The sequence below is a fragment of the Candoia aspera genome, chromosome 3 (assembly GCF_035149785.1).
Source record: "Candoia aspera isolate rCanAsp1 chromosome 3, rCanAsp1.hap2, whole genome shotgun sequence".
NCBI classification, from domain to species: Eukaryota; Metazoa; Chordata; class Lepidosauria; order Squamata; family Boidae; genus Candoia; species Candoia aspera.
In genome coordinates, this window is record NC_086155.1 from 93,188,047 (window position 1) to 93,215,255 (window position 27,209).

The window sequence follows — 27,209 nt, forward strand, 5'->3', positions numbered from 1 at the left end:
GACAGGGACACCATGGAGATGCTGCTAGGAATCAAACCAGCAACACATTTCTCCTCTGCGAACTCTAATCCAGCTTCTCCCTCTTCAACTGCTTTATAATAAATCAGCCCTGGAGCATTGGTCTATTAGTCCAGTATTTGTCAGCTCTGCCATCCTTTTAATTAAAGATGTTAGGGACTTAACTGCAGGCTGTCTGCATACCACACTATTGCTAGAGTTCACTGGGAGTTTTGCAATATATAATATCATTGTAATGACATCACCTGAAAGAACGGTTTCTCATGCATTTTGCAGCCATGTGTTTTCTTCTCTTACTTGAAGAATTTTTTAAAATAATAGTTCTTAATTTTTTTAAACAATGATGTCAGAAAAACAATTTTAAAGTAATCAGAATGGCCATATTAATATTTATTGAAATACTGGAAATAAAAATCCATTAGTGTTGAGAAAATTCCTGGCAAGGACTGACATGAGACAACATGAACTTCACAGATACATTCAGAGAACTTCAACAAGTAACTAACTGCACAGTTTAAAGAGTTGCATGGATTCAAATGCCAGGTAGCTGTGGAACATATTGGTAATACAAATATTCAGACACTACAGGTTGTCTGATTACAAACACTGAAACAACGATAAGAAACCAGCCAAAGCCAAAACCTTTGCATTTTAGTCTGCTTTTACTAATATGTAATCAATAAAGCAACTGTAAGTTAACTGTCTTGTTACAAAGTGGTTAACAATTAACATTCATTTTGCAAACTTGGGCAATCAGATTAATTTCTGGAACCTCAGATGTAGGCTAATGTGTATGATAATTTATTTGTGACTTTGTCCAATAATCATTCTTGGCCCTTAATATCCACGTGAATGATCTGGTTGTGTCTACTGAAAATTGTGCTCTGTTAGTGGTGTTAGTCTGTTTTCAGCTTTGAAGTGAAATCTGCCATAGTGTTTCAGTAAAAAAGGGTTTTACAAGACACCCATGTGAAAAATCTGAATTAAATAATTTTATAATTAACCTTAAATACCACAGATGATTACTTGATTTTTTTAAAGCAATCTTCCTGCTTTTATAGGAAATATAAAGTGAACTATCAACATAAGTTCCCTAAGATAGAGCTGTTAGTAGCTGCCACTGGAGAACCATTGGAGAATTCCAGAGCACTGGGCTTCCTAAAGTTTCTCAGCCTCACATCCCCACTTTAATGGCATGCGCAAGAGTTCTAGACCCTTTCTAGAATAATTAGGAAATAATTGTCAATACTGCTTTAACCCTATTAACATACTTAGGGTACTGAAGATGGAGATATTTCCAACATTTGATAAGGTGACACAATTGACTTTTTGGTACCAAGGAAGTCTATCAAGAAAGTTCATTTAATATATCATGGGCTTGGATACTAAGTGGTACATCGCATGCAGCCAATGGCTTGGGCTTACCTTGTGAAACTTCTGACTTTGCTTTCTCTTTTAACAGTAGATTCTCACACCTATTCTGAAGCCTCTTTCACTGCTTTCTGTCTGGCATGGATATACAGAAGCCCAACCCATCTGCATCTGTAGAGTGAACTGAAGGGGCTGGGACTTAGCTGTTAGGCTGCTACTTTGATTTCCATTTTAAGTTGCCTCTCAGTAAGAGAGGACTGAATTACCCATGTTATCAATAGCCGGGAATTGCAGAAATAAGGTAGCGTGAACTATTTGTGGTCAGAGAAATATCCTTTTGTATGAGCAAAGATGACTTCTCCTCTGTTTCTCCTGCCCCCTCTCCATTAAATGGCTGGCATTTAAAAACAACCAAATTCACATGATGGTAAAGTATTCTAATACTAATATGACAGACGTAAGTGTTGTCTTTGGTATTTAATGTCCACTGTTTAAAAAAATGTTCAGGTAAGAATGCACCTCTCTGTTCACATGAGACAAAGAAAAATGCAAATCACAAAATTTACAATAGATTTTAAATAAACAACATTTAGGATTATGAAAATGTATAAACATTTAATCAAAAAAAATGATTTTAAACTGAAAAGACCCATGAATGTCCCTGAACCGTGAACTATGAGTTGAAGACATGCTGTAATGAACACATATATTTGGCTTCTTTATTCTGCCTATATTTTTATATAAAGATGAAACCGAGGAACAATAAATTAGCATCATAATTGTCTACAATGAAAATGGTGTTATACAATATAAATAAACTATTTAAAAGCCAGCAATCTTCATGAAAACAAATGAACAAACAAACAAAGTTTGTGGATTAGAAGTTTGATACAATTTCTACAAGTGATTGTACAGCCAATAATCCAAACAGAAAAATAAAGCAATTAACACATAAATGAGATTCCTTTTCTGATTTTAGTGTCTCACGACATACAGTAATTAAGTACTGGTAAAACTAGTTACCAATCTAGAAAGGAACATTAAGGAAATCACGGTTTTGCAACATTATCAAGGGATCCCTCCCACCCACCAGGACCTCACAAATGTAAACACAATAATTTTTTTATTTTCTTCAAAACTTTAAAGTATTAATACTTCCACCCTAAACATATATTGATCCACATTTGTACAGTTACTATTCAGAATTCTGAAATAAGGCAAAGCTTTCATTATGGTGGCACATTTTATAATACTGATAACTTCATTTTGGATAAAATTATTTGTCCTCTGATATTTGTTCTGCAGTGGACTTTGGTTTACATAGATTAGGCAGTATCACTCTTCATTTAGCACACCAAAGGTTTTTGCTTGAATTGTTGTTTTAAAATATGTTTTCTGGTTCCAACAAAAAGGATGCAGATTTTTCCAACTACAATTAATATGAACCATCTGCTTGATTTCATTAGCTGATCTATTTGTATCAATAGGACTAACTTGTCATTGACTTTCAAGAAATTTGACTCCAAAGTAAGATAAAGCTGAAGAACTTGGTTTTCTGAATGGACAAGGTGAAATGGGCAAGAGAATGTGTATTGTATTACTTTGTGTTTTGCCTCTTTATGTAAGGGAAGTCCTGGACCTTTAAAAAATACATCAAGAATGTGAGGTTAAGAAGGAGAAACACTGATACAGACCAGCAGATCAAGGCAGAAGGAAGAAACCAGGTTATAGAGAGGGCATAAATGGATACATGTTAGGACCAAAGTAGCATCTTTAATCATGTCTAGATTCAGGATGTTTAGATTTGGACAAATGTGTGTTGAAACCAAAAATTGGCTGGACCAGTTCAGAAGCCACATCTAGCTTCTGCAACTAGCACCCTTAAACATCTTCCAGTTCTCAGTGCCTCAGCAGGACCTGCATATTGTTGGCTATTTTAAATTTCTCACAATGCCTCTTCCTCCCAATCCTCCCACAAAAGTTAATTGAAATTTAATATCATGCCCCTTCCATTGCCAAGAGTTAAGCTTTGACCCATGGGTCTGCTAAAATTAGAGAAGAGCCCCAGGAGAACAATCTGAGGATGGGTCCCTTAAATCTGAAAGTGCCTTCTTCTGACATTCATTTTTTTTTCCCAAGCCCCAGTTCTGGTTAGCTGTCAGTAGCTGGTTTTATTAGTCAGACAGTCAATGTGAATTCAGCCTACCAGTATAGCCATCTAGATAGCTTTTATTCTTAGCTATGAAGGCCAAGCAGGACAATCAGGATGCTGATGGTGATTATACAGGGCTACTGTACTGTCTGCCCTTGAACTGAAGACTCCAAAGTCACGCTAGCCTGCTCTTGAGCTGCACATGCAGATGGTTTGTGAATAACCCCCAACTGAGAAATATGTGGGAAAAGAAAAAGTCACAGTGAAGATTGACAGTGGGATATGATTTGAATTCACTAACCTGAATTCTCTTAAATCCAAGTACTAGACTGGGTTCAAGTGTGACAAGTAAAGAGATGCTACTGCTTGAAGTAATAATGTTTTATTTTAGGCAGTGGTCAGATAGTAGCCACAAGCCGATCTGGCACTAAAAGCTTTGAGAAGCCATTCCAGTAATGTATGAGTTGAGCCTGGAATTAAGGTCCACCATCAATTGCTTTGGAGCAGCTGACTTCCAATAATTGGCCATGGGTGGAAGAGGGATACTGCCTGGCTGAACAACATGAACACAATGACAAAAGCAACCTTAGAAAACATATTAAGAATGTCACGCTAACCGTACGAACAAAATTATTTTCTCTTGTTTGTTATCTGCAGGTCAGAGTCACAGACTACCGAAAATCCAGGCTGCATTTATTTGCTTGCTTGTGACACTTTGTGTGTGTGTGTGTGTGTGTGTGTGCACGCGCGTGTGTGGCTTACTCCAGATTTTTAATATAGATGGGTGCCACATGTTCCTTTTGGAAGGAGAAATAAGAATTCAGTCTTTGGAAAGATGGCACAGGGAAACTGCAGTGTTGCTTCCTTCCTTTAGAGGTGTTTTCAGTCCTGCTAACCAGTGAAGGGTTGTAGTGCATGCAGATCCCCTTGAAATGTTAGCTGAATAACACAGATAAAACTTGCTCCTAAATTTCTCCATAGTGGTAACTGGCAAAGTTTTTTTTTAACTTATAAGAATTGTTCTTTCCTTTCCTTTCCTTTCCTTTCCTTTCCTTTCCTTTCCTTTCCTTTCCTTTCCTTTCCTTTCCTTTCCTTTCCTTTCCTTTCCTTTCCTTTCCTTTCTTTTCCTTTCCTTTCCTTTCCTTTCCTTCCCTTTTTTTTTTTTTTTGCCTTGATTGACAATGATGATGGTAGCCTTTCCACTTGTAAATCTCCTTTCATTCCAGTGGTAAAGTCCTATACAAGTTCCTCTAGGGAGACTGTGTAGCATTTGATTCACAGTTGGCATTGCAAATACCCTGATACATTACTTATTTACTATTAAGTATTTGATTATTATAACATTAATTTTTTTTGCAAAGTTTCTTTAAACCAAGTTATTCCAATTAGTGTCACTTGGAGAACTTTAGAGTATTTTTTAAAATCTTTTCTGAAAAGCAGAAGCTGTATCATAGGCTATAATTTATGCTCTTTTTGCATGCAGCATTTCAATGAGAAGGTTATTACATGGCACATCCCCGTTTAGGTGTTTGTAGTAGAGATACTCTTCAGCCTGCATACTGATCGCCCGGATTTCTGGGAGTCGCAGGAGAAGCTGCCCAAATTTGTCTGTCTGCTGTGGATAGTTGCACATTGTATAGTCCAGCAAAGCAGCATTCACTTGCTCTTGAACACCTTCCACCAGCTGGAAGTTCTCTAGGTTTTTGACATCTGAGTAAAAAAAAAAAAGATTACGATCATGGTAATTTTATGTCAAAGTATAAAATCTGTTAAAATTTTATACTTTTATACTTAGATTATTAAAACAGTATCTCACTAATACGCTTTTATCTGGATCAACAAATGGTTTTCGTGCTTCTGAATATTCAGTTGAATTCCTCTGCCAAGTTTCTTGAGGACAAAAAAAAAAAAAATCACAGCCCAGCTTTAGAATGTCATGCTGAAATTCTGCATATAGCTTAGATCAGTTAGATACCAATGGATTTTGAGCAAGGTGAACCCTTTCTTTTCCATGTATCTTATTGAAAAAAAGGTTGAAGATGCCTAACATTCAGAACTGTAATATATAGTCAGCAAATGAGTCCCCTGAGAGGAAGGCGTAGCTTTAACCCGACATGTTACACAATTCATATAATTCTGTATTAATTCTTCTGATCCAAGGTGAAATCTCTGTCCAGGGTATACTGTGGTTAATTCTAATAAAAAATGACAGGCTTCTTGTTTCTTTTTGACATTTTTCTAAATTATTCTGAAAGACTTTGACTTGTCCATCCTTATGCTAATGAACCATCTGGAACATTCCAGTGACTGCCAAAATAACCTGCCTGACCCACAAATGTGTGTGTGGGTGTCTGTTTCTGAATTCCAGAACTATTGCCCTTTAGGCAAATTGAGAAGAGCATTTAATAGTTTTTGAATATTGATAAATTCCTTCTTCCTACTGGATGGTTTTAACTCCTTTAGACTCAGGTATGTAGAATAGTTTGTAAATATTTTCATTTATTATATTTATTCCTCTACTTCACTATCAACAACTCTAAACTCCTGGAATAAAGTGATGTCCAGAAAGCCTTTCCCTTATCAACTTATGGCTCTCCTAGCCTGTCTTCACTCTAGGACTTCTTATACCATGTAATATCCTGACATGGAACTCACTATGGTATAATCTTTGACTAACAAAAGTTATGCCAGGATACCGAGTAAGATTGGCAGTCTTACGTACAAGTGGATTCTCTCCTACATATTAATTTTGAGGCAGGATGCTTGGACACAAATCTAGGGCCCTATTCAAGTGCACCTTTTCCAGTTTTCTTTTTTGACTCAATACCATCTCCTTTACTATCTCTGTACAGGTAAATCTATCCCTTAATAACATTTCATTACAAGTAGAGCAAGAGGTAATAGTGGTTTAAGGCTCCAGGCTAGAAAGCAGGAGACTGTGAGTTCTAGTCCCACCTTAGGCATGAAAGCTGGCTGGGTGACTTTGGGCCAGTCACTCTCTCTCAGCCCTAGAAAGGAAGCAATGGCAAACCACTTCCGAAAAAGTTGCTAAGAAAACTAGTGCAGGCAGTTGCCGAGAGTCAATGCTGACTTGAGGCATGAAAGAAAAAAAAAAAGATGTATACTATGCTACTGAAAGCATTTTTATACATCTGCAAGGTGGTATGATCCATGTAAAAATGATACACTCAAGTATATATTTCTTGACTGTGTGCTAAAGAAAGTCACTTTGGACAAATCTTCCTATTTGGGTGTCAGGCTTAGGGTTACCAAAAAGAAACCAATTATTTTTCTGTCGCATATGATAACATGATGCAAATACATGTGGATGTTGCCTGGCTTCCTCCATCTGAATTGGTAAAACCATATTTCTTATTATGTTGCTGATTGTACTACATGATGCATTCATAAATTTTAACAGCCAATTCCTATATGTGCTTCAGCCCACAGCAAACTCCTTCAAAACATTGAAATGTGCATGTATAAAGATGGTACCAAACTTCTGACAGAGGTTTTGGATCTGGAAGGGTCCTTAGTTCATAAAGTATTCCATGCCTTGAAGGTCATGTTACTAGACTTCAGGCAAAACCCATTTGCTCTATAGCTATTGGTAATAAATGAAGAGGCAAAATCGACTCTAGGGGGAAAAAAAAGCACCTTTTTATCAGTCCTAGAGAGATCACGCACTCAAATGCTTGATGAGCACTCATTTGCAAGGTCCTATGATTATATTTTATATTGGAATTTATTCATAATTTTGCACTGAAAATGTGTGGCTTTTAAAAAAAAATGCCTTCTGATTTTGTTTTAAAGCAAGGTAATGAAAACAACATTTTGGCAAGACTAAAACTGAAAGGAAAATATTAAATAACCTGTGCTTCTGAAAGAAGGTTACACAGATTACTTTTAAAGCAAAACTCATACTAAGATGAGTTGTTAAACTATTTGAATAATGCCTTGCTATGCATTAAACTGTAGATATTTTTAAAAATCTCTTCAATCATATCTGATTCTTGGAGACTACCTGGATAAGTCCCTGCAGTTTTCTTGGCAAGGTTTTTCAGCAGTGGTTTGCCATTGCCTCCTTCCAAGGGCTGAGCAAGAGTGACTGGCCCAAGCTCACCCAGCTGGTTTGGTGCCTAAAGTGGGACTAGTACTCACGGTCTCCCGGGTTCTAGCCTGATGCCTTCACCACTACACCAGACTGGCTCTGTAAACTGTAGATTAAGTGATCTTAATTAAAATATGTGATTATATAGTAAGGGGTAAGAATTTGGATGAACAAAAAATCTTGTTTTATTGAGGCTTTAAAATGTCTTTTAGGTGCACCTACTGCTGCAGAGAGCTTTGATTTATTTACAGAAAATTATTTTCCTTCTGGGGGAAAAAAGCCTCTGTGAAAACATAATAGCAAATGAGGAAATACAATGCCTTGCCAGTAGGACTTTTTTGGTGTCAGCACTGCCTTGAAATCAAATCTGTTACTTTAACAAAGCAGTCTTTGGAACTTAGAGCACTTTCTTTTCCCAGTGTCCAAGTGCTTGGTAGCTGGAGGTAGAGATCTGAGAACCCATGTGTTATGCATAATCTAAGAAATCAGCATTTTCAAGTTCTGAGAGCCTTGTGCAAAAAAAAAAGGAAATAGGCTCCTACTTGCTGCATACTCTTTCAGTTCTAAATACAAGAAAGGGAAAAATAGTAGCAACCTCTTATCTCTTCCACTTTATTCACTCAGGGACTAATTACCAATTTTTAATATGAAACAGTCCAACTGCATGTTCACAGTGGGACACATCTCTTTCCCCATCCTTACAGGAGAGTAAACCCTGAAGTCTTGTAGAATATATTGTATTTTTGCAAGCTCTTGCAATAGTAGTTTGGTCAAACAGAGAATAAGAAAAGATAAAATTTACTTCTAAAGATCAAGTTTTTAAAACAAAAACAAAAATACCATTCTTAGCTATGCAGTCACTCTAAAAGTCTTCCGGCATCTCCTTAAAATTCCTATTTCTGACAGTTTATCCCATCATCACAAAATAAAGATGCTTAGCTCAAAGTCAGCATATTAAATAAGGCTAGAAAAGAGTATGTTCCCATTTCAGCCTTCAGAGAAGAAAAATATTTAGGTTTCACAGATGCTTCCTTTCCTCATATTTGAGGCACTGAAATTCAGTGCAGAATTAATTGATAGAAAATGCATGTAGTTTGGGAATTCTGAAAGTGAATGGCAGTTATATTTTGAAAAGTGGCTGCTGTGCAAAAGCTGGGTAAGTAGTTTCCAAAGAAAAATAACTATACTCACTGTATAACTTGGATATCTGACTGCTACGCTCAAGGAGCCCAGAGTTTTTCAGTTATATTGGTTTGTAGTTAAAAGATGAAATGCTAGTGGCCTGTAAGAAATGGGTGTCTTGTTTTATATCATTATTTAGAAGATTGATATGCCACCGTCCTCTTAAAAGATCAGCACAACTTACAAAGGTAAAATAAAAACACAGTGAAAACTACAGGAAAAGAATACTTATTAATAAAGCACAACACTAAAACAAGCATTAAAAAGCCTGAGAAAATAAAGGTTTTGAACCCCCTCTTAAACTATAATAAGGAGGAGACTTCTTTTGAATCCAGGGGGAGTTGGTTGCATAATATGGGGCCTGCCACAAGAAAGCAGAAATGAGCATTGACACAACATTAACTTACAGCGAGGGCCACTTTGGTGTGGTGGTTAAGCTATAATGCTAGAAACTGGGAGACTGTGAGTTCTAGTCCCACCTTAGGCACCAAGCCAGCTGGGTGACCTTGGGCCAGTCGCTCTTTCTCAGCCCTAGGAAGGAGGCAATGGTGAACTACTTCTGAAAAATCTTGCCAAGAAAATTGCAGGGTCTAGTCCAGGCAGTCACCAGGAGTCAACACTGACTCAAAGGAACAAACATATATACATGCATGTCCTGCCAATGAGCCAAGAGTGTGGGCTGGACCATATAGTAACATACAAACCTGTAAAGCTTTTATGAAAACTTTGAATTGGGATTGGATGGCAACCATGAAGCAGTTTCAACATGGGGAAGTGTGGAAACTTAAAGAAGCATCACTCAACAACACTGTTGCCACATTCTGGACCACTCACAGTTTCTAGACTATCTTTAAGGACTGTTCTATGCCATATTCGCTCTTGAGATTATCAGCAAACGAATAACCAGTTCTGAGCTCTGAGGTTACCAACACAAGACTACTCAGCACATGAGCGACAAAGCTAGGCCTCTCTTTTGGGTAAGGGCACATCTGATTATCAACCAAATAGATAAAAGCACTCCACCACAGATATTACATGGCCAGAATATAGCCAAATATTTCAGAACAACTTCTTTAGGAAAGGCACTACAATCGTAATGGACGTTCTGGTGCAATCTGGCCTTTCCCCTGAGAGCAAATGCACCACCCAGAGCCCAAAAGAAGACATGATTTTGTATAACATTTGCATGAACCTAACTCATATGCATAGATGCAAATTTAGAAAATATTTAAATATGCACACTATGATATGGTGCTCAGTCAGCCTGCTGTCCAAATACAATTGTTGATGTGCAGCTTCAAGGGCCCTTCAGCCCCTCTTAAGCTCCTTTATATTTAGAATTGGATTATAAAGGTAGGGCACCCTGTAAACAGAAGATGCCTTCAAATAGAGGATGCTCCTCTGGAAACGAGGACACACAGTTCTCCTGTATGTTGCTGCCGTTGGTCCTATTAGATAATTCCCACATAGAGGGGTGGTGGCACTGACACAAGTGAACAACTTTCATACAGTAGCCTTGGGAGGGTTATATTTCAGATACAGGTAGTCCTTGGGTTATGATGGCAATTGGGACTGGGACTGCTGTTGCTATAAGTGATGCAGTCATAAAGTGCGACATCAAGCAGCCATAGTGCTTAGTGACGGCAATCCTGGGCAGTCCTGGTTGCTGTCTTAACCCCAAGATATGTGGGTCATTAAGTGGGAAGAGGCAGAATCCCAGGTAAGGAGCGTGGGGGTGCTGGGGGGTGCTGCAGGGGGATGGAAGGTGCCATGGGGAGGTGGGTGAGAGGCTGGGAGGGCTGGTGCAGGTTGTGTGCCAGCCATGGGAGGCTGGGGGAGGGCCTGGGAGGTCCCGTGGGGCGGTGGGGGGGTGTTCTGCGGATGGGAGAAAAAGCAAGAGCGACATACTGGAGGGACTTGTGACCTTCCCCACTGGCTTCCCCATTAACTTTGTTTGTGGGAAGCCAGCAGGGAAGGTCTCAAATGGTGATCACGTGACCTTGGCTCCCTGCAACGTTGTAATCACTAGCCAGGCGCCTGAGCACCTGGATTGCAATCACATGATTGTGGGGGTGCTGCGATGTCCAGAACTTCAAGGACCGGTCATATGTCCATTTTTTCAGCACCGTGGTAACTTTGAATGGTTGCTGAATGGACGTAAGCCAAGGATGATAGATGTTGCTTTTTATGGACTAGTTTTAAAGAGGAATTTGCACCTTATACCTTTCCCTCTGCTTTCTTAGTTGAGAACATCCAGTTACTATAAAGGAGGTACTTCGATCAATGTTCCCTGATTTCAAAATGTAGGACAAAATGAGCTTTTGGGATAAATGAAAACTTTCCCAGAGTGCTGTGTTCTCTACATGCTCATCTTTTACAATATTTGCCAAAAAAACTGCTGGTTTGTTTAATTAGTGATAATGGTGAATTCACTTAATCATATATCATATAGCAAATGTTGCTAATACATGCTAATAAGAAAAGTCTCATAATTGGGGCAGTTTGTAAATATTGTAATGCAAGCAAGCAAGTAAATAAATAAACAAACAGTAATATGATCCTTGCGATGGTGTTAGCATGAGCAACAGACTATGACGGCAATTGAAATAAATGAATACAATAACAAAGAACACTTTTATCAACTCCCCCCTCCCCAACATCTCTTTTCCACTTCTAAAGATGTCTGTGAAAGACCTGAAGGAGTCGCAAATTAACAGCTCCAAAGGGTATCTGCTAGTTCAGCAGGTGTGGTCTGGAGACCCCTGGAGGTCCCCAAGACCCTTTCAGGGGATCCAGAAAGTCAAATGAATGAATGAATGGTTTTAAAATTTCTCAGTTTAATTTCTAATTCAGTAAATATTGATAGATATAACCTGCAACAAGAAGATGCTTTCTGTGACTGATGATCTCCCAGAACCCATATGACAAGAGATACCTTCCCCTGGAGTCAATATTTCCAAATCATGTCCTTAAGCCACACTTCTCTGTGTGTGTGAGTGTATGTGTATGCATGCTGGGTTGGTGATTGTCATACCATGCAAAGAATAAGAACCCAAATAGACCTTGAATTGTTGCTTAGCTATAGTTCTAGTATCCTCACTATTTGTCAAGCTGACTAAGGGTGCTGGGAATGGTAATTCAGCAACATGGGACACATGATCTACATTCATCTGCTATACAGATTTTGCCCCTTGAATGGATATTAGCCAGTTCTCAAAATCTGGAGTAAAGAGAAAGGAAAGCTAAACGGGGGACAATAATGTTGCACAGGCAATACAAGGTAGAAGGAGCATAGCAATGGAAATTGTACATAACAGGAGATCTGGAAAGCTATTAGTTGCTCTTCAGGAAAGGACCAATGAAAAAGACATGGTTATGATGATACATCATAACACCCTGATATGATGGGGGCAGTACCGTCACCTTTTGAGATATTCTTTATGAAAAAGTGTAATATAAATGTAAATGTATCAATTATGTTTTAAGAGGAAAAAGAAATCCAACTCCCAGCAATTTAGCAGGAAACTTCAACCAAGGCACAACTGGTAAGCCACCTCATTTGCTATGTAAGAACAAGGATGATGGTCTTAAACATTTATTCAAAGTCAGTCACCAAAAGGAGTGAACACACAAGGTGAACAAGCTGGCCAAGGAAAGTCCTGATACTTAATATTTTTTATTACTTGCCTGAGTAAGTTTTGGACACTGTCTCTTTATTGTGGCCATAAAATATTTTTGAAGTTCAATGAAATGTTAAATAATACTTAGATTGTTTTTGGAGTTTTGCCTTTTTAAAGTGCTTTACAACAACTCATGAGTTTCCATTCATGCAGAAATAATAGGTTAGATTCAATGATACTTTCTTGAATAAGATGCTTACATAGTAAGGAAATGCTGGAATTATTGATGTGAATCCTATTTAACTTCTAACTATTAAGGATAGTTAGAACCACAATTTGTTACAGACCAGCTCACAAGTCAAATAAAAGCACATTTTACAACATTTTATGGCATCAGGCTGCCAGGTGTATTATTTAAAATTATATTTCTTTTCTCTTTTCTTTTTCTTTTTTTTTAAAGCATGTAAAATGGTACTTTCCTATACAACAGATCAGCTATGCCTTTCTTCCTTTGCTAGATTGGAAACCCTCTGAACCAGGAAAATGTCTTCTGAGGTCAAAGGAGGAGAGTTTTGATATATCTCCTATAACAAATGGTTACAAATCACAACAAATAAAACTAAACTGTTCACTCCTAGAACTTGTTTCCCCTACCAGATTCAGCATTTTGAACATGGTCAGATAGGAGAGAAAAGAAATGGGGGGATTTCACTGCATCTGTCCCCAAGGTGGCAGTGAAACCATTCCAACAGCTGGCTGCAAGTAGGGCCTGACTGGTTTTTTTTTTCCTCCTCCCTCATCATTCTCTCTTCCTTTTTTGACAGGCATCTTAGATTTGTCTGACAGTATTTTCTGCTTGAAGGATAGATTAAAATAATGAATAATATGCAAAAAATCTTTCTCCACCACTGGCAGAATAGGCTTCCTTAAACAATACATGGAGCTAACAGAATTGCTCTGTTTGTATTATAAAGACCAGGGTGCCCCTTTGAAGTGAACAGGAGGTTCTGTAGGTTCATTAGAGTGTCAACTGCGTGGAAACTGGGGCATCTGGACTGTGCAACTGAACAGTTATAAAAAAGGGGCAGGGCTTTGACTGTGTGCTTGCAGATGCCATCCTAATTTTTTTTTACCTCTGCTGTAGATTTCCTTCAACTGGAAATTTAATTTTTAATTACTTTCAGATCAAATCAAATCTTTATTACGGTCAAAGACCAGCATAAGGAAGATTGGGTACAGTCAGTGAAAAGCATAGAATGTACAATAAAATCTAAAGAACATTATAAAAGCATGTATATGTATATGTATATCACACACAAACATCTAAAAGAAAAGAAAAGAATCTAAAAGGAGGGGTAGGAGCATTAGATAGGCATAGGGGAACATAAAGGTTAGTAGGTCTATCAGTAGAGAAATTATTTTCAAATTATTCTGAAGATGCCAGAGCAGTCTAGCCAGAGTGATGAATATGTAAGAAGAAATACAAGGATTTTCATTTCCTTTCTGAAGACATTTCTCTAGATACATTTTTCTTACATTAAAGCAAAGACCTCTTTTGAGTATACTATGTGCATTCATAAAATTATATCTACTAAATTGGGGTGGGGGGACCCAAGAACACGAAATCAGCTTTTCCTAAGGGGGGGGGGGATCTGTCATCAGTCAGAAAATAAACCAACACTCAACTTTTCCTTTTATTTTCATTGATGAACTCTTGTGTATTTCTCTTTTCTCTCCCCCCACCCCAAGTTTTCTTGGAATAAAATACATAGTTTGGTTTGTTCAGGTGGCAAGTCCAGACTATGAATAAACTAGTGTTATCATATGAAAGAGAATTAAATAGGCAGATCCAAGAGGGGATATATTAAGCCAAAATGCAGGCTCCAGTTGCTGAATTTAGCTGGTACTAGATGTCTGGCTTGCCTCAGGATAAATTCAGCTAATCGAATGAGGAAAACAGCCTCAGGTATGATAAAAATTACAAGAGTTCTCAGTCGAACACTTCTTGTTATAAATATTAGCTCAAAGGCATTCTTCTGGTTCTTGGGAAGAGAATGATATTTGCATGTAATTATGGCATTCAAGCTTTTATGAGCTTGGCTAAATACATTGACTTAGATAATTATTTCATGGGACTGGGAATTCTACCAGGCTAGTGACCCTACCAAACAATACGAGGCACTTCAAAAGACAAATCTGAGAAGCCACAGGTGTCAAGAGAAATGTGTAACACACTGAGTGTTACACATTTCAGAACGTGTCAAAATGAGTGAGAGGAAACGCTATGCCCATTTCCTTCTCAAATGGAAATTGCATGCTGATTTCTTGAGTCTTTCTGCCCACCTCAGTTTTGTTTTGAAACTCTTATTTATCTCCTTGACCGTTTGTTTGGAAATTATTATTTTAACCCTTTTTCCACATTTAAGATCTGCTTTGAGAAGGTAGAAGAGATGACTTGGTGAATGACAATGTTCCTGCCAAAGCCTCCGCACCTCAATTTTTAAAGGGCTTCAAATAGCATTTATACTTTAAAAACTTTTCAGAGAGGATTGGTGGGATTGGGAAAGGATGCTCATCCATGCTGCACCACAGCGATATCAAGATGATAAACAAAATATCATAAGCAGATAAGGAATAATTTACTGCTGCCTCAGTTACTTCCAAAATTCAATAAACCATATGGAAGTGCTCTGGGTCTGGCCAAGGGGGTTTTATCCATCATTGCTTAAGCTAATTTTAATCCTGTTACAGCATTGGAAGAAAATATTTCAACATTTATAACCCTGGTTTGCATTAAGCCAACAATGATTGAACTTCAGGAGTTATTATGTGTTCCCTCTTCCTTTAACCCTTAAGCTCATAAGCCAAAAGAAAGGAAAGACAATTTGGGGACTGACTACCATTTTCATTCTAAGCAACAGCTACAAGGAGATGACAGTTAAGCTATTGTTTTGATATCCTAAAGAAGCCATTAACACCAAGCATGTATTTATAATTTTCTGACCAAATGGATAAAATCCAAAGAACTCCATTACAAGCAAAAGGAATGTTTGCATGTGTGTGCGCGCACAAGTAGGGCATGCAGAGGGCCACCAATTTTGTAACTGAATTCCCTTGTAATTCATTAACTGCTTTTGCAGAAGATTATCTAACCTTCAGAAAGAGGCCCCAGTGAGAAAAGTGTAGGCTGGAAGAGGCTCATAGTGTGTGTAGAACACATGCAAGCCCTTGGATCGTGGCCTATGTAAATTAAAAATGCATCTGATTGCCATGGGAAATGCATACATTTGCCTTGTACACAGCAGAACATGTGGACTAACCACAGAAAACTGACACTTAAATGGTGGGTGATTTGGGACTGGATTCCACAAAATGAGTCATTTAAAAAAAGAGTTAGAAATAGCTAATTTTTTCCAGCTCCTGTTCCAAATTCAGAAACTCAGCCACATTCCTGATGATATTGTCAGAAATACAACATAATCTCTCTCCTGCTTCCCTTTCCACCAAGCAGCTGATATTAGCAGAGCAGTACCAGTTCAGGTGTCCTAATGAACTAGGTTTCTCCAGCTAGCATCTACGTGTCAGATTATGTCCATCCAGCTCACAAAATGTTGGAGGCAACTGAAAGACTGAACAACAACAAAGTACCAGAGAGTTTTGGGTGTTGTGTTGCCTTTGACGTTATTGTTACTACTGCTACACTGCCACTACCAAGGATTTATGGGGCAGGGCTAATATCAATGATGGAGCTTCGCATTCTTACATTTTAATTTTATGAATGAGTCACCACATAAAAGTTAGTGGAGGGATTAGCACCTTGAAGTGATCTTTAAAATATTAATCACTGAAACACACATTTCTATAAAGATATTGATTCCTAAAGAATGATCTAATTTTGAACACTGAATTAGCAAGAGAAATTTCTCTGGTGTCTCCAACTGCTGGTAAGTTTTTATGGATAATAAGGTGTTCTTGAATACTACTTCAGTAGGCCTGAGGTAATTCTGAAACATGAATGGAAATTAATAAACATTCAGCAATCACCACAGAGACAAAGCAATCTTTCCCAACATGCTGTCCTACAAGATATATTAAAACATATTAAGTCCATCATTCCCAGAATTCCCAGCTGGCATTACTGTGCATACATGACCAGGAAATTTGATGTGAAAAATAGATGGGGAAAAAAAAAAGATCTCAGATAGCTTCAGTAGCCCAAAGTCTTTTCCAGTTGCAATCTCCAGCCTTACATTAAGTCATTTTTAATGAACCTTTGAAGCAGTTTCGCTTAACTCTTGCTTATCAAAGTGCACAAGACTCAGAGGATTGCTCTGCTAATCCTAGAGGAAAGCACCCTTTTGAGATACAGTGAGCCTCACAACAATTAAAACGTCCAGTTCAGGTCAGGTGAGCATGCCAGAAGGACGGTGACACAATTTACAGAAAAACGCCATCTGCAGTTCTCATTTAGCTTTTCTGTTTTGTCTTTCATCCAGGTCTCAGTGTTGGAAAGACAGATCAGTCTTGCTCCTTGCCTCAGGGAAGAACTGCTAGCTAAGCAAACCAGACCCAAGCTTTGGTTGTGTCCAGAATTGGAGATGCTTGATGTTTCAAATTCAGACATCTTTCATTTAGACCAAAATAACAGACATTTATTGTGTACCTTGCAGTCAGTGACTATTTAACAGCAAGACTCTCACAGCGTGGCCCTCTTTTACTTTATGTTCTCAGTAATGAAAGTCTACTATTGATTTTTCTGTAGCTGCTTGTAACTATTGTAGTTGATACATCAATAGAAAAGGAAAGCACAATGTTTCATAGGGAGGCAGAAAATCAGAGAATACACCATGCTGGGACTGTAAATCATGCCATAATCTCTAGAATTGATAGATGGTTACTGCTAACTTGAAACCCATGGCTTTTTCTGAAAAGACTGGCCTATAATCACCCAATATGTCCTCACAGACTGAGAGCCCATAATAGCACTATAGGACATAACACAATCTTTCACTGTGGGTTTTTTTTTTAAGATTGCCAAAATTTGTCTACTTTATACAGGAAAAATCAACTCACTATGATTTTATATCTTGCAGTCCAAATAGGAAGGCAAAAATAAATTAATTAGAAGAAACTACTGATGGTAGTTGCTCATGATTGCTCATGAAATCTATGGATTTGTTTAGAACTGGATGTTTCTTCATGATTCTGAGTGTGCTTCTGTTGAAGGGCATTAATTTAGAAGACAATTTTCTCCACTCAGCAAAATGGGTAGGATGGAGTAATTATGGGTTCAGAAAACTATGGATTCCACTAATCCTCCAGCTTTGGCCTTGAGCAGAGCTGTGTTCCCTGAACAGAGGTGGTATGCAATATGGGGATCCTCTGGGACTCATGACTCTGTTTCAAGGACAGGTGAAACAGGACAGCCTTGGCCCAGCTCTACATGTTATGCAAACTGCAGCCATTCTTGGACTAGGACACTTTCTTGATGGTCACTCATGCCTTTGTGACCTTATAGATGGACAATTGTAATACATTCTACATGAAATGCCTTTCTCTGAAGACTATCTAGAAGCATCTGCTGGTCCAGAATACAACAGCCAGAACAGTAACTGGATCCAGTCTGCTTCCTCATGACACCACTATTTTGGGAGTTGCACTAACTACCAGTAGGCTTCTGAGTGCAGTTAAGGTACTGGTTATTATCTTTAAAATTATTTATGGCTCAGGCCCTGGATATCTGCAGAACTGGCTCTCTGGGTAGAATCTGCCTATCCAGGAAGATTGAGCAGAGGAGGTTTGCTGTGGATCCCAATCCCTAGGGAAAGTTGACTTAGAACCCTGAAGTATCCCATGGCATCCCCATAGATAAGGATGGCTTCCTCTTTGCTTCTGTTTTGGAAGGAAATTATGACCTGGATCTTCTGGGGCCTCTGGACATAGTATGGAAGTAATAATGAAGCCCGAAGAAGTGAAGCCTGTTGTTGATTAGGAGAGTTTTTGTTATGATTGTTCGTTACTTTGTTTTGTTTTATTTTCTTTTACTAATAAGTTGATTGTGACCTTAGTTGTACTTTTTAAATCTAATCAATGCATTCTGAAGTGTATGCTACATACAGAGTCATTTTTTAATTGGAGGAACATATGCACCCTATATATAAAGAAATACATTTTGATTCAACAGAGAAATTTCTGATAGCCTGTACACATGTTTCCAAAGTTGATGGAAAGAAGACTTTTAATGTAGGGATGGACATCATGTGGCTGCCCCGATGATAGTGAAATAAAACTCCCATTAGCCTTTGTTGGCCAATCACAACGGAAGGATAGGAGTAGCAAACCAACTTCTGGAGGGTTGCAATCTACTTGTCCCTGACACCATCATTTAATGTTATTCAGTGAAGTTTAAACATTACTGAAAGTGTGTTTTTGGAGGCTCCAACTCATATTAAATGTGTGAAATACTATCAGGAAGTAATTATTCAATTTCAGCCAATGAAATATAAGGGACGTATGTAGATTGTTTTATATCCTATTTATGTAGCAGTTAGAAAAATATTGAATATGACCATATTGAAAGGGAATAACTCTTATACAATAATGAATTTTTCACTATTGGGTGGTTTCTGACCTGACTGTGATTTCTTTCCTTCTGGTCTGTCAGCTTTTATACATATACACGAAATGGTTCAAATGCAGTATACATATTGTATATATTAGAATAAGAGATATAGGCAGTACAAGCCCACACTTAGTTTGCTATATTTTTTCAATGTACTGAAAAATAAGCTACCAATTAAGAAGAGCAATTGTAATAAAAGCCCTCAGATAAATATTTGACATAAGTGTTTGGGGCAAAAAAAGTATATTCTAATAGAAGTTTCATCTATTACTGTTAGCTGCAACTGTTGTACGTTATTCACTTTTTCTTGTTATAATTATTTATTGAGTTTACATTCTGAACTTCAGAATGAGTTATACCTGGTTACTACTAAAATGCTTAGCTTAACTTCCTTACCCCCCAAAAAACCACCATACCTAACGCCTATTATGCCTCTTAAATTAAGACAAGCATCACTTTTCTATTCAATTATTTGCTTCTGTCAGCTCTCTGTGATGTAAGCATTGAGCAGTCAGCTCTCTTGAATGAGTAATCAATCCTTTCTCCTTTCAGAATTCTAAGCATTTCCATACATTTCAAGAGAAATATATTTGCTGGCATCACCATTCAGTACACATGTTACTCAGGAGTAAAGACACTTCAATTTAGATATTTTTTCCAGGTGATAATATTATGGGCAGGAAGTTAATGAAATGTAAATTGTAACAGTAGTAGAAACTTTAAGATAACCTATCTAGGTTTCAGAAAGGAAAAGCTGAAGAGATGTGAGGAATATGTGACAAGGACTTGCAATGTCCTTTACAAATATAAAGAAGTTGCTTCCTTACATACTGATGTAGATTGAAAGACAGATTTTAAGATGTTCAAGGCAACCAAATTCATTCATTCAGAGCAAGTTGCTTTTACAATATTGTGGTGCAGGTCTCTGAGGAGCAATTAGTAATTGCTAACCACAATTTCCTAACCACAACAGCTTCAATACATGGGTACATGCCAATAGAGCTGAACTGCGAAAAAGCGTGTGGATATCCACAGAGCTTCTCCCAGTATCAGTCGCCAGATACTGAAGATATTTCTTAATCCTGATATGGCAGCAAATGAACAGAAAGGAGTTCTAATTCTTGTTACCCAGAGTTGGGTCTCTGGCTTTCAGAAGCTTCGTTTATAAGCAAGGCTTGAGAATCTCTGATGATAAGTGGCTATGTTGCTCAATAGGAGCGCGTAAATGTTACTGACAAACCTTCAAAACAAATGAAATGTGGTACTTTTTATCTGTCAACCCCATCAGTGTTTTATCTCCCAGTTGTCCTAACTCACTGTTTGCCTTCTGAGACTTCCATGCAGTTGTTAAGTAAATATACAGAATGACAGTCAGTATAGAATTGCGTATCTCCTACTCATAATGAATGAAATCTTAAAGCAGACTAAAGTATATTTTATTTATAACTCATGATACTTCAATTTTATATACTGTAATCCATGCTATATTAAAAATGCTTCAAGGGTTTCACATTCGGTGTTTGTCCTACATGTCATTTCATGCATCAACTTGCCCATGGAGACTTAGGCTGAAATCCTGGAGTTTACTGGGAATTAAACCTCATCAAACTATTACGGCTTGCAAAAGACTGTGTTGGATTCTTATCCATAGTTTACAGATATTCTTCATCTTTACTAAACATTCATAGGAAAGCTGCCAATGATCTCATCGGATATTATTTATTTTAAAGCAACGAACCATATGGAATTGACAGTGGGCAACAGATATGACCAGCAAGAGTGGTCTTTCTGATTGTGGGGAATTGATTAGAGTGCCTTAATAAAAATTTGCTCATGTAGCTGTATTTTAGAAAGAAAAATGTGTTATAAAAACTTTTACTGCAGAATAGATACATGGAACAAGAAAAGCTCCAGTTTGTCATAATTTATTTTTAAATCTGACATTGTTTCAACTCTGTTGCCATTAGAGCACTTACAATAAACAATAAAATATGATCAGCAAAAAACTTTTAAATACTCTGTGGTAAATAATTATGTGAGGCATTTCCCTCCTCAAAATAAAAATTAGCTTACCAGATTAGCCTCACTATCACATACTGGCAGAAAAATCAATGCATTTTGAGAAGAAATCACTAAGTTACAGACAGACAGTTTCCTAATTATGGAAAAACAGAAATGAGAATAAACACAAAAGGGAAAAACTATTCAAAATGAAAACAATGTAAATGAAGCTTTCAAAATGAAGCCACACAGAAGAATTACAACACCTTTTTCTACAAGCTGAGGAGAAAGATAAAAAACTCATTCAAATTTGGTTCAATTGTGTAAGTTAACAAGTGGCAGAATTCTGTGCTCACGTTATTCATACAGTTTAGGTGACGGCGGTTTAAATTTAATTTTGTTTGTTTGCACAAACTACTCACAAGTGTCGCAAAAGGTGGCCCAGAGCCTACGTGAAAACAGGCTTTCTCTGTGTTCAGTAAGAACCTGTTGTTTACCATAAGTAATGACTAAATGTTTATCATTTGTACAAGTTCCAGTTGTCTCTTGTTAAGTGAGACGTGGATCAATAGTTGCTCCGCAATTATTTGCCCATTGATAAAGTCTTCATTTCTTAAATGAAGTACATTGATCTGTAGTCTTGACAGTGATAAGAAAACACTACCCATCACTCGCTGCCTATCCTAGCATTAAGGCCGGTGGACAGACAAGTGACTGGACATGGGTCAAATGATGTCTAACTTTCCTCATATTGGCATTTCGCTTTACAAGCTGTTCCGATGGAAGCGCTGACAAATCATCCTTGCGGACTTCATGTAAGGAAAGCTAGAGGACAAATGGAAAATTTTGGGGAAATTAAAACAAGGACTAGATTGCTGTTGACATGGCTGTGACTGCCAGAAAGAAGACATGCTAAACAAGGGAAAGGGCCGGGCATGCCTAAACAAGAACAGCCTACATTTATATTTTTAAGAAAGAAAGAAAAAGTTTCTCTCTTCTAGTAACTGTTTAAAAGAATGCATTATAGCTTTGCGATGGCTGGATGGTTGCATCTCCCAGATTTATTCCCTAGGAGGGTCCATGCTTTTGAAATGATTTAGGAGAAGCCTGAGCACAGCACACAATTTTTTCAGGCTTTTCTTGTGCGAGTCTAAAAAAAACAAGCTACTCATTTAAGTTAATGCTGTTCTTTAAAGTACCTTTCAGGCTCATGTGGAAACCTGAAAAACAACACGCAGCTGCTCTAATGAAGAGCAGAAAGGTGCAAGGCTTGTACTTGGGTAAGGTCTGAACTGCTCTATTTCCAATAAAAATACTTAATTTTGAGTTGCAATTTTATATGTTTGCCCAGAAAAAAATGCAATTAAATTAAATTATCATATGATTGTTCCCCACATATTTAATAATTCCTCCCTTCTGCCTCACAAGGGGCTGTGGATGGCACAGGGGCCTTTGGACGTGCACTGCCGCCATATATGCTCTGGACTAGATTAAGGGATGCCATTTCTCACCTATATTTGTGAATATAATTGCTTGATTTGTATACTCCTTCCATCTGATATTTCAGTGGCAATGTGGAATCTGTGCAATATCTGTCGGAGAGAAATGTATTTGGTTTCCTCATGTTTCAGATCCAGGCAGCAAGCTAAAATACCATTCTAGAGCACCTTTTAAAAATATAGCAACTGGCTATTATTTATAGTTTTTGCTTTGTGGGGTTGGTTGGTTGATCCAATTTATATAGCTGCCTGCTTGACATGTGACTCAGGGTAGCATACATAATTAAAAACATCAAGTAGTAATCAAAAATCAGTGAAATGTAATAAAACGTATTGCACCAGAGGTGGTTCAGACAACCAGGAATAATAAATCAAGATGGGCTCACCAAATCTGCCCTGCCCTGGAGGAAAAGCCAGGTCTTCACAGCCTTTCAGAAAGGTGGCAGGGGTTGGATTTCAGGGATATGCTGTTCCTCCCCATCCATACCTCCACAGCCTCCAGGCAATCCCTTGGCCTCTCCTTGTCCAGAGAGGCTCTGTTGGCCCAGGCTTGTCACCCACCCGTCGGTCTCCATCACAGTGTCACCTCCACTCCTTTGGAGACATCTTAGTCTGCCATTACCTCACCCAGAAGTCTCACAGCGTCCAGACCAAGCTTCAGTGGCATTGCTTGGCCAGCCAAGGTTTCAGATATTTAACTAACCCCATGCTGATATATGACCTCACTCAGTGGTCACCTCACAGTAGCATTACATAGAGAATTGAATCTTGAGCCATCCTACAAAGCAAGGGTCGAGGGCAAGATCTCTCTCCCCATCAACACCAATTGGAACTGGCCCTGGAGGAAGGAGGAGAACCACTGCAACCCGTGCCCCCTATCTGCCCCCAGAGCCATTCCAGAAGAATACCACGATCAATGTTATTCAAGGCCACCAAGATATCAAGGAGGGCCAGGAAGGGTGAATTATTTTCAACCCAATCTGCCATAAGTCATCCACATGTATGATGAATGCAATCTCAGTACACTAATTGCCCAAACCTGAAACACAACTGGAAGGGATCAAGATAGTCCATTTTCAATAGAGCCCTTTGAAGCTGCATCCTGACCACCTTCTCAACAAACTTCCGTAGAAAAGGAAAGTTGAAGATGGGCCAGAAATTGTCCGATGCTGGGGGATCCAATTATGGTTTCTTGAGGAGGATGCAGATCAATGCTTCCTTAAGCACACAGCCAGAACCCCCTCATCCCTCAAGGATGTACCCAGACTTAATCAATCAGGTGGGACATGGATCTAATGAACAGGTGGCTGCGTTTACAGCCTTGAGCACACTTTCACTTCCTTGGGACCAACAGGTTCAAACTCTTCTCAGATAACATGTTGATGTCATAAGTACAGATGGTGAGCAGGAGGGGGCCCCTATCCAGGGGGGAAAACGCATGCGTAGTTTAGAGACTTTGAGCTGTCATTCAAAGAAACCCAGAACAGACCCACCTTGACTTTTGGGGTTTATCTGTCTGGGTTTTCCCACACTTCTTCAGTTTCGTAGGATTTTCTGTCTACAATAGCAGTAATAAAACGCTAGAGACTACTTCCTTGTCTCGGCGTGGTTCTTGCTTAGTCAGGACAGTCAGACTGTGTATTATCCTATTTGTTCCCTATAGCCCAACTTCACAAATAGGATCTCACATCATATTATTTGTGGAACAGTGCCTCTGAAAGCGGAGGGCATCTCTGGGATGGCAATAGCCACTTCCCCATTCCTGCTCTAGGGTCATGGCTGATGCCACACTCAAAATGCAGGTAGATACATTTCTGAGAGGGGAACCTCCCTTCTGTGCCTATCAAGGTGTAGATAATCATTATATCACATACTGTACCGTCACATATAAACCCATCTGTGGATAAGCTGACCCTCAAAAATTTTCAATATTTTTCATAGTATTTTGGTTAAAAATTGGTTAAAAAATTGGTTAAAAATTTTAGAGTGTGCTTATCTGCAGAGGGGCTTATCCACAAGTATATAAGGGATATACACGTACTTTTAAAAAGTATTACTATATATACTGACAGATAATCCCGTCTGCGGATAAGCCAAACCCATTTTGGGGATGTATTTTGGCACCTAAAATTCTTGGCTTATCCGCAAGTATATATGGTACTTTTAATATTTGTATTGTTATTGTTTTATTCCCTTTTGTTTCTTTTATTTTGTATTTAGCTTATACTGTTTAAGCAAATGTTTTAGAAAAATAAACATCTGAATGGGAGAACAAAGTCCTTATTGTGTGATTCACAATTTGTTCCTCAATTAACATGAAGCCAGGTAGTCTAAAAAAACAAAAGCAATGAATAACAGACATTCTAAATAAATGAACGTACTTGAAGTGGCCAATGGAAGTGACAACATATAATAATTATTTAAAATAAATGAGCATTTTTCAGATATAATTCAGATGTTCAGCTGTTTAGAATATTACTGAAGCATGAAGAGTTGCTTTAAATATTTCATCACAGAGCAAGCTACATAACTCCTTAGATATTTCTGCTGCATTGCCTAACATGTGTGAAAATATCTTACCTGCAAAACTATGGCAAGAGGTGATGTGCTATCCAGCTAGTTAATTTATAAGAAAATAATAATTCCTCTACAACAGTAGTGTTTTTATTTCCTAGTCATCAACATCTGGAAAGAGTCAGTAATCTCCAATTCAGAACTTTAAGATTAGCTGATGCCTAACTTTGTTTTGCTTTTTCTTACATTTGTGATTCTAAAAAAGTTGATGCATATACTGCAATTCACAAAACAAATTTATATGCTATTATATTTAACAATATACATGCAACATTAAGATGCACAACAGATTTTTTAGGATTCCTAAATTCTCTGTATTGAATCTACACTGACTTTAAAATGGAAAATTTCATTCCATTCCTAGAAGGGCAGAAAACCAGCAGAAGGAAGTGGGGACAATTTTAGCAAAATCTGCCTTATCTGACCACTTGCCTTCTAGCATTTGCCATCACAATAGTTATTTCACTCAAAGGGTAGAACCAGTGGGTTTTATCCACCGATTCAATATGGAGATTCCTTTATACCTAGTAATGGTTTTGATCCTGTGTAAATAAACTGCACTGATTATAGATTCGTCAGGTGCTTCTATGAGTATAGCACTGCATGTACTTTGTGTACCTCTGTGTGTGTTTTGATTTAAATATTCTTGGCTAAAGCAGAGGCAGGCAAGCTGTGGCTTTTCAGAAATTGCTGAACTTTATTTTCAGCAGTCCCAGCCGTAAAGGATCATGGTGAGGGATGTAGGGAGTTGTAGGTCAACGACATCTCGGCTGAATCAGCCCACCGTGGTTTAGAATATGAATACAGGCAATGTGTTTGGTCATGCCTGCCACAAGCAAAAATGAATTATAAAATGAGGGAAAGTCTGAAGAGTAAGTCAGAATTCTGGCAGTTAAGAACATTATTTGTATTTCAGACAGGACTGAAGATAAGTAAAGTCTAAATGAGTCTTCTGAGGGCAGACTTCTTAAAGCAGGACGAAGTACACTGCATAGATCATTGGCCTGCAGTTGCACTCCATGGCTAGAAGGTTGTAACTTACGTTTACATTTAATACATGCATAATAACAGCTTTCAGCCATGTGGTGTTTATAACAAAACCATGGTATACGCCATTTGATTTTGTTTCTTGTATACATTTTAGGGAACAATTCCTAACCTGAAAAAGTCCTTTCTTAGCCACCAAACTAGTTAAAATTTAAATGTGCAATGTAGTAATGTACCCCGTGTAATAACTTTAAGTGGTCTTAAAGTATATATTTTACTCTTTTTATTACTCTTTTTAATATTTTACATACCGTATTTTTATAGATACTTATATTTGATAGAATATTAGTCATGATAATGTAAATTAAAAAGATTGCTTTTAAATTTGATTAAGGGGCTCATTTACATTATGGTCAATACATATTTTAACATTTAATTGGAACTTGTAAATTCAAATTTAAAATTATTTGAAATCAGATGGTTCATATTTTAAGGCTAATGTATATATCTTTACAGAATTGTATCTTGTACTGTCAGTGACTGTAATAAAACTGAATTGGAACACCAATGCACAAATGGCAAAGACAAAAAAGAGGCATTCAGGGAGTGAGATAAGAGGAGATTGGAGAAATTGTTAGACGCCAACTCACTCCATTGCTTTGCTTGCTTGCTTGCTTGCTTGCTTGCTTGCTTGCTTATTTATTTATTTATTTATTTATTTATTTATTTATTTCTCAAACTTCTATTACTGCCCATCTCCCCCCAAAGAGGGGGACTCTGGGCAGTTTACAATAAAATCAGAATTAAAATCATAAAACATAAATTATAATATATAAACCAATAAATAAGAATAAGATAAATACCAAACCCAAGGGGTTGAGGTCTTATTCAGTGGGGGGAGATCTATGGTGCTAGCCACCCCCAAGACGAGCTGTTGCCTCTCCCACCCCAGGTGAGGCGGCAGAGCCAGGTCTTCAAACCCTTCTGGAAGGCCAGGAGTGCAGGGGCCTGCCTCACCCCTGGGGGCAGAATGTTCCAAAGGGCGGGTGCCACTGCAGAGAAGGCACACCTC

At 38.0% G+C, this 27,209-nt stretch overlaps 1 protein-coding gene across 3 annotated transcripts in view; it reads right to left on the reverse strand.

Moving 5' to 3' along the window:
• Positions 1–376: 376 nt before the first annotated feature.
• NR5A2 (nuclear receptor subfamily 5 group A member 2) overlaps positions 377–27,209 on the reverse strand; it is a 113,370-nt gene continuing 86,537 nt past the window's right edge. For all 3 annotated transcript variants that reach the window (XM_063298380.1, XM_063298381.1, XM_063298382.1), the window contains one exon: positions 377–5,251. In XM_063298380.1, coding sequence (XP_063154450.1) covers positions 5,004–5,251 — 248 coding nt within the window. In that variant the 3' untranslated portion in view covers positions 377–5,003. The remainder of the gene's footprint in view (positions 5,252–27,209) is intronic.